Source organism: Parambassis ranga, chromosome 16 (assembly GCF_900634625.1).
Source record: "Parambassis ranga chromosome 16, fParRan2.1, whole genome shotgun sequence".
NCBI lineage: Eukaryota > Metazoa > Chordata > Actinopteri > Ambassidae > Parambassis > Parambassis ranga.
The window spans coordinates 2199393-2212700 of NC_041036.1; the positions used below are offsets into that span (position 1 = coordinate 2199393).

Below are 13308 nucleotides of genomic sequence, written 5' to 3' on the forward strand. Positions count from 1 at the left end.
AGGAAAAAAACAGGATACAATGAAATAAACAGCCCAGCAGACATATGGATATCAGATATGTGAAGTATTATTTGGTTGTTGTTGTGTTGTCTCGCCTCTGGCACAGAGCACAGTTAGCACCGTACCAGCAGTGTTTGATGTTCTCGCTGCCATCGGTGATGCTGGTGAAAACTGCTCAGCGTGTCAGCTTGTAGCTTGTCAAAGTGTGACCTACTGCCTCCTGCTCCACCCCCCCTTCAGCAAAGGTCCTGCCCAGATAACTGAACTGAACACGAGCTCTGATAGAGAGCAGCAACTGGACTGTGACTATAGGGATTGTTTTCATTCTTAAATAAGTATGAATATTAGATCAGTCATCAAGCCTGCAAAGAGTAGAATCCAGCATCCATTCTCAGGGTTACTCTAGGGTTAGCTGCCCATACACCTATCTCTATACTCATCTTATCACCAAGGGCATTAGCCAGGGCTAATGCAGAGTGAAAGACAATCATTCACACACTCACACTTTAATGTAAGACGGCGCTCACAAGATATTAGACTCATCCAGAAGCCATGTTGCAGGATTTCACTGTGGCAACATATCCGCTAGGCCACTAGCCGTCTCATAGTTCAGAACAGCATCACAGTGAAGCGATCCATGCCCGGATCTGAGGGTGCAGAATGTCTGAGGTGATAGACTGTATGTGTCCACATAAGTGAAGTTATATAAAGAATAAAACTGGAGACATATTAACCAAATATTTGCAATAACCAGACCAAACAATCAGAGAAGAAGCAGCTACATACAGCGCTGCCTGAAAGATCACTCTAAAAGCCGTGAGCTCCACCATGAGGAGAACACTGAAGAACCACAGTCTGCACGGCAAAGCTGCAAAAACAGAGAAGCCTTACAGGTCTCTGAAACAGAGCACTGATCATTGTTGCTTAAGCTCATGTGAACAAACCAAAAAACATATTTTCTGGACACGTGAAGCCAAAACGATTTGATTTATATGAGACGTTTGGAGAAAGGAACCAGCCGCCCGCATTCCAGCATAGGAACCTTATCCCATCTGTGATGCATGGTGGTAGGAGTATCATGGTTCAGGCCTGTGTTATCAATGATGGGACAGTGAATTCTGAATGATACCTTTAATTTATAAAGGATAATGTTCTCAAACACTGAAGCATCGCTGCATGCAGTGACATCAACACTCTCCAGGCTAACCATGGGCTCAGTGAGTCAGTGCCATGCACACGTACGACTGATGTTGACATTTGCTCTCAAAGTCTGTTCAAATAAGGCGTCTGATTGAATTCATGTAAGAAACGCTGCTCTGTACATGAATGTGACCGTGACGATCCCAATATCCCAAATACTAAGGCGACATTTCTGCCATGCAGCCGTAGCTGTGCTTTAGACAGAGCCATGCTAGGCTAACTGTGTGCTTTAACCCCTTCACTCACATCCCTGCATCTGTTACAACCACGCAGCCGAGCTGCTGTACGAGCTCCTGCTCTGGCCTAGCCACCTCCTCTGGGCCGTGCAGGCACGCTGTCTGCCTGCCTGCCTGCTATGTCTTTAAGAAAAGCCTGGCTGCCCATCCTGTTACCACGGTAACTAGTGAACAAACTGCTTCCGAGGCAATTTCCAGTCTAATAATAACTAATCGCACTGAATGAAAATTCCCCACAAAGACACTGCCCCTGTCCCTGAAGAAACTGGGGCACGCTTGCTTGACTGTGATTTTTATTTTTTTTTTTCGTTAACACGGCCGTCCGGCTGAATGTGGAGCCATTGTGTGTGCTGCTGTAGCTTTTCAAGTCTTATCATAATGTGCCTCCTTCCTTTCGATCTTTCTTTTCCTCGTTGTACAGATTAATAAATTGCCATGCAGCACCTTCTCCGTGAGGCCTGGTAACCATGGAGACGCCGCTGACAGTCTAATATGTTAAAATATGCTAATATGAAGACATGTTGGTGAAATATATGCATGCAGGTATAATGGTACAGATTTTTAATCCCACTCAGGGAGTCCTGTGTGTGTGTGAATCTGACAGCTTAATGAAGCAGGTTAGCACTGAGCTGTGCATCCCTGATTGGTAGGATACACACAAAGATGAAGATGATGAAGACGACCCCTCCTCCTCCTCCTCCAGAAAATTAAGAAAAAGGACAAAATACATCTCCTTTGCACAGACATACAATAACCTTTAGCAGCATGGATTTGGCATGTTGAGACAAGGAAGGAAGGAAGGAGGGAAGGAGGGGAGAGAGGGAGGATCTGTTGATATGTAATGACAATGACGCCCTTTGGAAAACACACACACACAGAGCACACAGCTGATGCAGTCACACAAAACCCTACAAACACACACACACACACCGTCTCTGACACCTTTAAGGAAGTCAAGGGAGATTTCGGACTTACCATTTCGGGGTTCAGCCGTGCTAAAATGGCGAAGGTGGACAGTCTGTCACACACGCATTTGGTTCTGAATGAGTCGACTAGCACGGCTTTGCAGCCCCTGGCAGACCAGGATCCCAGCACAGAGGAGCTGCACGGGCGAAACACACACACACAGGGAGAGAGAGAGAGAGAAAAAAGCGATGCGGTGAATATAGAGACAGTCCCGGTTAAAAAAATACCCACAGTGAATAAGGAAAGCGGTTCAAATCCCACCGCGTTCCACCGGCTGCTTAATCCGTTTCACATCTCCGCCGGATGCAGCAGGCGAAGGCGCAGAGAGCGGAGTGAACGCGGCGGTGAGGCGGCTGTGAGGCGGCGTGCTGCAGCTCTGTGCCCGGACACATTACAGCTGCACACCGCAGGATCAGCCCCACCGAACATTTATTATTAGTATTCAAAATAATAATAATAAACAGTATTATTACTAATCAGCTAAACGAATGATTCACTCTATAAATAAACGTTATTTTTATGCATTAAATAAGCTACAGTATAATTTCTGATGCGGTACTGAAGCATGATGGGAAAAATGCAAACATTAATAAAAGTACTGGTATTTTTAATTATTTTAAATTAGGTTCACATTAATCATAATAAAGTCAAAATGAATTATTAATGGCTGCGATTCACTCTAAATATTGTGATGATGGAGCCATGTTTATTCTCATTAGTTTCACCTGGGCTGATGTCAGCACATGTATCAGTGAAACATGGGAGTTAATGGCTGGTGTGGATCAGTGACAGTGTCAGATATTCATCAATAACATGAGATCAAACCAATCATATCACAGACCACCTCTGGACGCAGGAAGGAACCTGCCAGGCGTTGGATTTTTGCTGATATACAGTTTGTAGTGTTGAGCGGATTCAATATGTCTCCTCGTCATGTGACCAATCAATGTGTTTGGTCCAATATCTGCAATATTGATGAAATTGACCAATAGTTATCAGCATAGATCTATACATGAAAACAATGTGAGTATTTTGGGCCAGGAGTTCTTATGTACGTGCCGTGACGTGTTGTGTTTTGTTGGTGAAGTCAAAGCAGTGTGACGATCTGTAGCTTCAGTGTTTTGTAATCTGACACCTTTTGGCAATTAGACAGCAGCGCTCCATCTGATTAGGCTGCTGACACAGATCGGCCTTACATTAATCTGCCTCAATGCACAAAGGAATTAATGAAATAAGTCAGATTGATGAGGGCGGAAAAAAAGCAGGTGTTATGAATTAACAACAGGCAGCAACAGGCGGCAGACTTCTCATGCTAATTCATGTCCATTTGATTGACTTGATTTTCCATCCACTTGATTGAGCAGGTTTCGAGTCAAACTCTGTCTATGAAATCCAAATGAATTTTTCAGGCCCTGATGGTTGTGAGCGCTTTTATTTGAAGAAATGTTGCACTTGTGTGGCTTCCATGAAGGGTTTAAGGGCAGTATATCTCCCGTTCAGTAGAAAAGATGGCCACCACCCAGGGTCAAAAGTGTCTAAATTGATCAATATCAGCCAATAAGATGAAGACAGAAGTTGATGCTTGACTAAATAATAATGACCGTGTCTCCAGTGGATCCATAAGAAATAATGTCTTTATGTCTGTGACTCTGCAGTGTGAAGGTCAGGAACTGCCAGCATGGCTGCTGTCTGCTTGTGCTAGCTCTGCATTGGCTTTCCTTCGACAGTTAATAAGTTCTTTTCACCACAGGAAAGGCGTCATGATGTCTGCTGTTAGATGGAAAAGCTATGTGAGCCACAAGCAGGAGAACAATATCAGCATATCTGCAAAGATTCCATTCTAAGGAAGGTCCCCTGGTGCCTGCCCGAGTTAGGCCCCGTTCACACTGGAGAAAGTCACTCCAGCTAGAGTAGGATTCGCTCAATCCGGGCCCCTAGATGACGCAAGAGTCGTTCAGGCCGCGGTAGGATCGCTCGTTCTTTTGTTTTTTATTTGAATCAAAAAGCAGTTTATTCCTTTGTAGCCCTGTGAAGAATAAACTCGGGGCAAAGCTGTCGTAGTTCGACGGTTGTTTACTTTTGTGCGCGACCTGGACACTGTCCCCGTGAACCAGAAGTATCACAATGCTAGCCGGATTTGCGTTCAGACCTGAGCCACATTTGAGCCAATTCAGACTCAGAAAAAATCCTGCTCTAGCCGGATTGATTTCCCGGGTTAGCATGCTAACATAGATGGTAGGATTAAAATGTGTTGAATTGTGTGTCCACAACATGACACCTTTCGTGAGCTCTCAGTTTGTCACTTCATTTCTAGCTTTGCCCTTTAATCTGTCTGAATGTCCAAATACAACAACGCAACAGGCAATAAGGGCAGCAGATCATATTAGAAAATAAACCAGACACATGTTCACGCTTCTCCTGATCTGATAGGTTCATACACTGGAATGTAGTGCTTTGCTGTGTGTGTGTGTGTGTTAGAACCCAGGAGGTGACTCAGTGCTGACATTAGCACATCACCTCTAACAGAAATCCAATATATTAGGACTTGGTGCAGTTTTTTCTGTAAGGCCTGACGTGATTAAGCCTCTGTGTGAGCCGCACAATGGCCTGCAGACAGTCTTGGCCCCCACCGTCTAATTGGATAATTTAGGTGCTGGTCCAGCAGTCCTGCATGGAATGATGTCCTCTGCCAAGAACAGAGCACATGGATGAGGTGCAGTCAGTGTGCCAGCACACAGGAAATATAGGAGCACGGCCACTTGGAGGAGGACTCGTGAGTGATTAGAAGGATGATCTAAGATGATGTCATGAAGATCAAGACTGCGTGCATTTCATTTATCTATTTATCTGTCAGCATTAAAGGTCGGGTAGGAGATTTCATTCTGATGCACTTTTTGTTAAATTAGTGTAACTTCTCTTTACAATCCGATAGCAACCAATTAGTTCGGCAGTTTCACATTAAAACGAAGAATATGAATCATCTGTGGAAGCTATAAAACACTAAAAACATCAGCCAATCCTCCGGGTGGACCCTGTGCGGAGTATTGGCTGGTTGTCACTCTCTTCCTGCTCTGCGCGCACCAGAGAGGTACGTGCATGATGGCCGAAGTCACAGACTGCAGCGCGTCCATGTGATTGGGAGGCGTGGCTTCGGGGTGAGCTCCGAGAGAAAGGGGCGTGTGTTTACTTTGGAAATCTGGCTGACTCTCACTGAGTTTTCAAAATCTCCTACTCTACCTTTGAGGTTCTCTATGAAGATGCAACTTGTCTCGATGCTGCTGATCAATAAAATGAGCTTTGTGTGTGAAGACGTGTGTCGTCCCTCCACTGTCTGGACTGAAGTTAGTTACAGACACAAACTCATGTAAATGTTCCTGCAGGCTACTTTCTGTCCTGTTTGCTGCATAAGATGACAGCTGCGTTGTCCCCAGTGGCCAATTAATGCAGGTATAATAAACAAATGATTTACCCCCATTTAAAATAAGAGCATGTTTCTGAGTAGACGCCACACGCTGGTTTAGTTGAGGTGACTCTCTGTCCTCGTGGACTAGGGTCAGATTTTCTGGGTATTTATCACAGTCTTATTCTTGCAGACTGCCGTGAGCAGTAATGTTCAGAAGTAAACAAACATGGCCGCTGATCTCCACCTCCTTGTCTATAATTGCGTTATTGTAATTGATGAAAACTCTGTCACCTCCAACGTCTTTGATGAATGGAGGCAGCCCGTCATCATCAGCACCGGCTCTGTAAACCAGCAGAGACAGCCGGGCTCATTTGTATGGTCGGAGGCTAAGTCGGTGGTTAGTGGCGATGAAGTAAACAATGTTTAGCTAATGCATAAATAGCTGTGTCCTCAGGAAACATAACAATTATATGCTGTAGTTTTAGTTTTAAAAAGAACTTCTGTACTAACTTTATGGCCCCTGTTATATTGTGTAGGTCCCCCTTCTCTTACCTCTAGACCTCCGAAGATGTGCTGTGGTATGTGCACTAACCACTATGAACCGCAGAGAACTGTCAAACCTGTTCGATATACTTCTCTCCATGCATGTAATGAAAACACAACTTTTCAATAATCATTTCAGAATCTCTAATGACAACTAACGACAGTTTTGGTGTCAGAAGTGGGATTCCAGGCGGGTCGTCGTCTCAGCGAGGCAGCGAGTGGCCTCACCCTGACAGATTTAAGGCCGAGAGGGCTGCCTGGTGGATGACGGCCATCACCTTGGAATCCAACGAACTCAATCAATCAAATGTATCTTTAATTGCGACGACTCCAGTGAAACCTACAAATGCAGGACTTGTTTGAGATCTGGGGGAATGTGGAGGCCGAGTCAGCACCTTGAAGTCCTTATTCTGTTCCTGGTCTGTGTGCGTGTTTGTGACACCTCTCACCTCCTATCTGTCGCCTCCTTTCCTTACTTGGGCCCCTTTTGAAAGGTACTGACCACTCCAGAGTCTGTCATATTTCAACCTTCGCATGTGCACTATTTTATCCACTGACAGGCGCCTTGACGATCAACTGTCACTGGTCAGCATGTTAAGGCTAATTGCTTTAGATTCCTGCAGCTTGGATCTGACTGATCCCTTATTCATAGTTCAGCATGTAGCTATTAACCTCTACATGTCTGGAGTGTGTTTCATCTAGAGAGCGTCAGTGTCCTTCCCTGCTTTTTGATAAAATGCTCTCACACACAGTTCAGGCCACATTAGTCTGCTGCCAGATCACATTTTGCTGGAATATTTATAGCACATCTGATAAGACATAGCGTAAACAAACCTAGGCAGTGATGTCAGCGAGCATGAGGCTGACGGAAAGATGTCGCCGATGTGTTTGTTGTTATTGATTTCAGGAGATTGAAGGGTGCTGCATGTGAAGCCGGGTGGCTCTTATCAACATGACAAGGACAACTCCTCACATTCCAATTTCTCTCCCAAATATTAAGTCATTAATCATAACTGCTGTCCAAGAAGGAGTTTAATTTGCATAGAACATGCCCCCCCCCCTCAGCCCAGATTGGATTGTGTGTCCTTTTCTGTTGTCTCTCCCATTGTGTCGTCATGCTTGTCAAACGTGGTGACATGACATAAAAAAACGGCCTCAGACGCTGTTATTGGACAAGATATCAGAAAGTCATCACAACACATAGGTGTTGCATTAAATTGTCTTTCTTTGCGGTTCATGTTGACCACGGCTCTCATTTCATGTAAACAATTAAAAATTAACCTACTGTCTGTCTCAGTCTTCTCTTTGCTCGGGGTCTATCCATGCCAAGCCAAACTTCTTTTAATCCCTGAACTGAGGCAATGTTCTGCTCTTTGTCTCTCTAACACAAGTGTACGCACCCATCTAAATGCAAATGTCCAAACCTGCATTGCATTAAGGCCGTTTTCCTTGTTCTCCCAGCCTTCTCTTGCAGTGCTCCCACTCACAGTGTTTTCTTGTCTTAAACAAATAGGGCACTTAAAGAGCACGGAGCAAATGAGCAGAGCTTTGAGTCTGCCCACAGAAGCAGCCGATTTGAACTGTTCAATATGTATCGTCTATTCTCTCTCTGCCTCTCGTTCTGTCTGACTCGCTTTCAGTAGACTATCACACATGTTGATGTGTGTGCGTGGGCTGGGAGGAAGGGGGGGTGTAGGGTGGCAGAAAGTGGTGAGCGACACTTTTAATTTTCCACAAGCTGCATCAGTGTCGTAGCAGTGATAGCGCTGGGTTATCGCTGTCCCAGACAAGAGCTGCCGAGCTGTCCGGCACACTCAGCACCTTTCATCAAGGCAAGCAGCTCACTGACTTTGTCAAGATTAAAAAACACCGCAGCTTGCCAAGGAGCGATCAGACAGAGATGGTTTCCGTACAAAGAACCGCCGTAGGAGCAACACGCATGAACAAAAACCAGTGTCTGTGCTATTGCTAAGCTAAGCCTGTGACAATAACGTGTTTATTTATCCGGAGGATGGAAGAACATAAAAAAGCCAATACTTCCAGGCCTCTGATAGATAGAAAGATGTCAAACACTTGCATTTGAAAACATGTGCATCACAGCTTTAAGAATGATTTCAGTCCCCCCCCCGGAGGTCAGATATGACAGTGAAGTGAGTCTTACCTGTCGCTTTCGTCCCAGGATATGCAGGTCTGGTTTGTGGTGCCCTGCAGAATGTGATACAGAGATTTAGAACCACCTTATTTAGCCAAGTGTGGAAACACACACACAGATCCAGGTGTTAGTAGATCTTCATTAGTAGCCTACAGACAACAGTTGTGTTTTGATTGCTACCTGTTGTACTTGGAGTTTCACATACGTATTTAGCAGTAAAAAACATAAATTAAACCCTGTTACTACTGTCTACTGTTACGGGAGAGCTCCCTGCAGTTCAGGCAGAAAAAGCATTGATTGGAGTATTGATTAGAGTCATACGTGGCCTTCACAAAAACAACATAACAGCAGCATTTTACTCACGTTATAAAGGTGAGAAAACTCCACCACGACCGGAGCAGACAGGGAGGCTGGAGTCGGCTTGATGGTCACTGACAGAACCTTGGAGTTGAGGACTGTGCTGTTTCTACAAGAGAAACAAAAGTCTATGTTGTCATTTATAATTCAGGCTAAATGTGCTAATATGCTAATCTTAGCAAATTAGCACAGTATCAAATCCAGCAGAGGATGATCGGAAGAATACAGGAGGCTGGAGCCTATCCTAGCTGTCGTTAGAGGGGCCAGCCCATCAATATGCACAGTCAATGGGAATGACTCGCTTTTGGAACCTCGTGTGGCCACTGGAAGAACTGCAGTTTTCAGCCAGAACACTTCTGATGCTCTTTGGACTTGACCAAAAGAACAATAATCTATAGGTAATGAGGAACATACAAAATAATGAAGCTAGCAACTAAACATGAAAGTACACCCTTGCGTTAACCATTTATGTCACATTGGACATTATTCACAATCACATTCTGTTATTGAGGGTGATGTGAAAAGCACAAACTGACATTCCCCTCAGTTTGGTAGAGGTCATGCGGCTGTCAAAAAATGATAAAGCATTTAATTAAATCCACTTCTAATAATGATGGTTTTTGTCCAGTCTTCCTAATAGCAGGATAAAAACACATGAACCATGATAGTTTAATTAGCACAATAATTTGTAACAGATTAGCGGCTCCGCTGTGAGTTTGCAAAACATACGTTGAGTGAAAGTGACCTGAGGCAAATTGTTTTTCAATAGCTTCTATCATTTTTGGGACGTTTTATTTTTACATTCTCCTTACCTGCTTAGTATGCATTGCAATTTCTGCTTTTCATAGGTACTATCAATCATGTGGAATGAGACTATCAAGAAAAAAGTGAATTGCTACAGGAAGTACTGACAACGGAAACTTCCAGTCGGGCCAAACATGTTCAACAGCCCGTGCTCCGTTTCCTGGTTACTCACATCATCACTGTATCCTCTGCACGCCATCGCCCTCTCACCATTCCAAAACACAATCAGTCAACTTAAACTTTTGTGTCATCCAGTCTCTCGCCTCACACTCATCTCATTTTCCTCAAGAAGGGCGTTAAGCGCAGAAAAAGAGAAGAGACAAGGATGGAAAGAAGAGCTGAGGAAGACTCAGAGCAGAGAACATGTGGGAGGACCGGAGGGAGTCGGCTTCATTCCCTGTTTTTATATGTTACCAGTCCATAATGTGCTTTTACCACATTATCATAATGGAAAGCTGCTTCTCGCTGGAACCAAAGCCGGAGATAACAGGCGGTCGCTCACATATTTCTGCACACACGTGCAAACACACGCACAGCTGTATGATAATCATGCTAACAATAACTTCCTCACAGAAATCCTCTTAACTCAAGGAGATAAACAGCGTAACGTGTGGCAACCCAAGGCTAGTGTGTGCGACGGCTTCTGCATTAAATCCTTGTTCTCATTTAGCTGGAAACATTCCCTTTAGCAGCTAATGTTAAATACTTCAACCACACAGGGATGAGCCAGAACACCAGGCGCAGTGTGTAGCTGCATGTGGAAAGCTTTGGATCTGTATCTCCATTTGGGTGCTATATATCAATTCAGTACATTTACATGCACATGAAGATTAAAAAACACATTTTGTCTCCTGACACTTTGTGGAAAACCTTAGGCTATAGTGGGGATATTGGGAATGGCAAACACTACGCTCCTTCTTCATCTTGGAAAAGTATGAAGCTATGGGTGTGTCCAGTGTGTTGATTGTTCTCTGGTCTCTCATTGGACCAATAATGCTGTGTCCATGGTAACAACCTCTACTCACAACTGGCATTTTGTTGGCTGATAAATGTTCCAGTGTAGCTTTTCAGGAAACTTCCAGGTGACCTGCTCATTGATCTTTTTAGGACTAGTTTACATGTCTAAAAATATTACAAAACCAAATATGACTGAATTTAAATCTTAAAGTCTATACTTAACCCTGGTTTGAAAAACATGCATGTGTGTGTAAAGCTCTGCATGACAGCCGAACAAACTGCCTTCCAGCCCATTAGCTTATCATTCAGAATATTTAGACACCCACTGGTTCCTATAACCTGACCAAGCTTCTAATGTTCCTGATGCATGTGTAAAGCCATCAGCAGTCTTACCTCTGCAGAGTCAGGATGCTGCCCAGGTTTCTGTAGAGAACGATGCCCGTTACGAACGTGGAGGAGTCGTCTGAATCTGTGGACAGAGGTTCAGAGGACACACTGAGCAGGCAGGTCGAAACTCAGAGTCACAGAGCCTGAACAGCTCACTCTCTGCTAGCACAGTGGCCTGCTATAGAGGAGGGAATGCAGGTCAGCCATGCTGCCTCCAATCCTCCAGCTCCCCCAAGAGCTCTTTACAGTGGAGCTGGCCTACATGACTAGTCAGCTATAAATGCCGTCTCTCACACTGCTTACACCCAGACACACACACACTGGCGTGCAGACTTCATTCATGCACATGCCGACAGTGACACAGACAGACATGAAGAGCACATCCACCTTCCTTTTTCATGTTATAAACACACATTACACAAAGCACTGCCGTTCTGTGTATGATATAATAACATGCTAGCAGAGAGCCAGACGGTCCTCATCCTGTGTGCCTGGCAGGAAAGTCTTTGAGCTATGTCACAGAAGTGACTGCAAATCTATAAACCTTACTCTCACAGAAGCTCCCAGTGGTGCCAAACATGAGATAACAGAGTTAAACTGGGACAAACTTTTTCAGATCTAATAGCTACACAGACAAAGTGACATCCTCCCTGAATGGTATAGTCATGCCCTGCCCCTACGTGCACATTTTTATATTAGCCTTTACTTTAACCATTTCACTACTATAATTATAACAGTTCGCCTTATTTTTTTAAGATTCTGTCAGAAAATGTTCTTTGTATTATTATTATTATTATTATTATTATTATTATTATTATTATTATTATTATTATCAGTACAGCAACAAGACTTTTGAGATTACAAAATTAAACTCAAACTATTTTACATCAACTCTCCTACACCACAAAACTACCGCCCCTGGCACACACGTAATTTGGTCATTACCGTAATGTAATGGCGCTCGAAAGAGCCGTTTCTCAGCTTTCAGAATCCGTTGAGATTTTTTCAATAGTGCCAACATAACCAGAGCTACGGTAGTTCAAACAGCGCATGTTCATTTCAGTCGCCGGTGAAAGCCTTATGAATTATGTTTCTGCACATAACATGTACAGAGCTGGCAGTAGAGATATCTATTGTGTGAAATCTGAAAATATACATCAACAACTGGTGGCCAGAATTGGTGTCAGTGTTATTTGTCCAGCCACTGAATGGATAAAACAGGTCCTTTGTTTGAAACAGATCAACATAAAGTGATGAACTGTGAAGAAGTGATGCATCTGTCAGGTTCTATGGGATAAGGGAGGACAGTGCCAAAACCTATGGTACCTGCAAGTGGCCAACCCCCACAGACTAACATGTTTAAAGCTACCACATGAAAGCAGACTTTAGATTTTAGACAACTTTCTCATTGGAGCCGCCCCAGGATCTGTGCAAATGCCAAGTTTCTGCAGAAAAGTACACTGCAGGTCCATGGGGACGTGGACAGTTCAGTATGTATGGCTGAGTGTAGAAAGTGTGGGTGTGAACCATATGGATGGATGAACAAAGATAAATGTATCACATGATGAGGTGTGGGCAGTGCATCTATAGCAGAAGTCGATACATGCTGCTAATCAGACTGCTGGAGTGGCTTGATTTTTAAAATTCAAACAATAAATATGTACAAATACTGTATGGATTATAACAGTATGAAGGTATCAAAGGTGTGAAACACCTCACTCTCAGACAAACACATGGATGCTTCAAGATCTGGTTTCAAGATTGAACAGCCTTTTCTTGTTAACTTGCCAGATAAAAAGAACAATATATGTTATGTTAAATATGTTAAATCCCACATTTACTGTGACTATGGGGAGGACTCAGAGATGCAGCAGAACACATGAGAACTGACTGTTTCCTTTAAAATAAAAACCTCAGACAGGGTCAGCAACATCATCTGGAAGCTCACCCAGTGCTCTGGTTGCAACGGTCACTTGAGCAGCACTGGACCTGCATGGACCACTGAGCCTGAGTCAGGAATCCATTCAGCCAGACTCACAATGCAGGACAGCTATTAGTGATATTGATCTGCACAGGGTGACTCAAGACTTTGAGGGCAGAGTTGGTTTTCCTTTTTTTCCCAGTGAGAGCTGTGAGTGCAAGAGTGGATCATAACTTGACAACAGGAGCGTCTGTGGCTTTGGAAGTGCTCACCTGATGGTCAGGTTCCGGATGATTCTCCTCTGATCTGATGAACTTATTTAAGTCTTTCTCCACTGCCAGGTAACAGCAGTGGCACACGCTATAGGACAAGAGTGGAGAGT

At 44.0% G+C, this 13308-nt stretch overlaps 1 protein-coding gene across 1 annotated transcript in view; it reads right to left on the reverse strand.

The window, feature by feature from the left end:
• Window positions 1-13308, reverse strand: part of adgrb1a (adhesion G protein-coupled receptor B1a) — a 79880-nt gene that overhangs the window by 25869 nt on the left and 40703 nt on the right. The window contains exons 14-17 of the mRNA XM_028425316.1: window positions 11012-11087; window positions 8864-8966; window positions 8510-8553; window positions 2412-2538 (exon numbers count right to left, since the gene is read on the reverse strand). Coding sequence (XP_028281117.1) covers window positions 2412-2538; window positions 8510-8553; window positions 8864-8966; window positions 11012-11087 — 350 coding nt within the window. The remainder of the gene's footprint in view (window positions 1-2411; window positions 2539-8509; window positions 8554-8863; window positions 8967-11011; window positions 11088-13308) is intronic.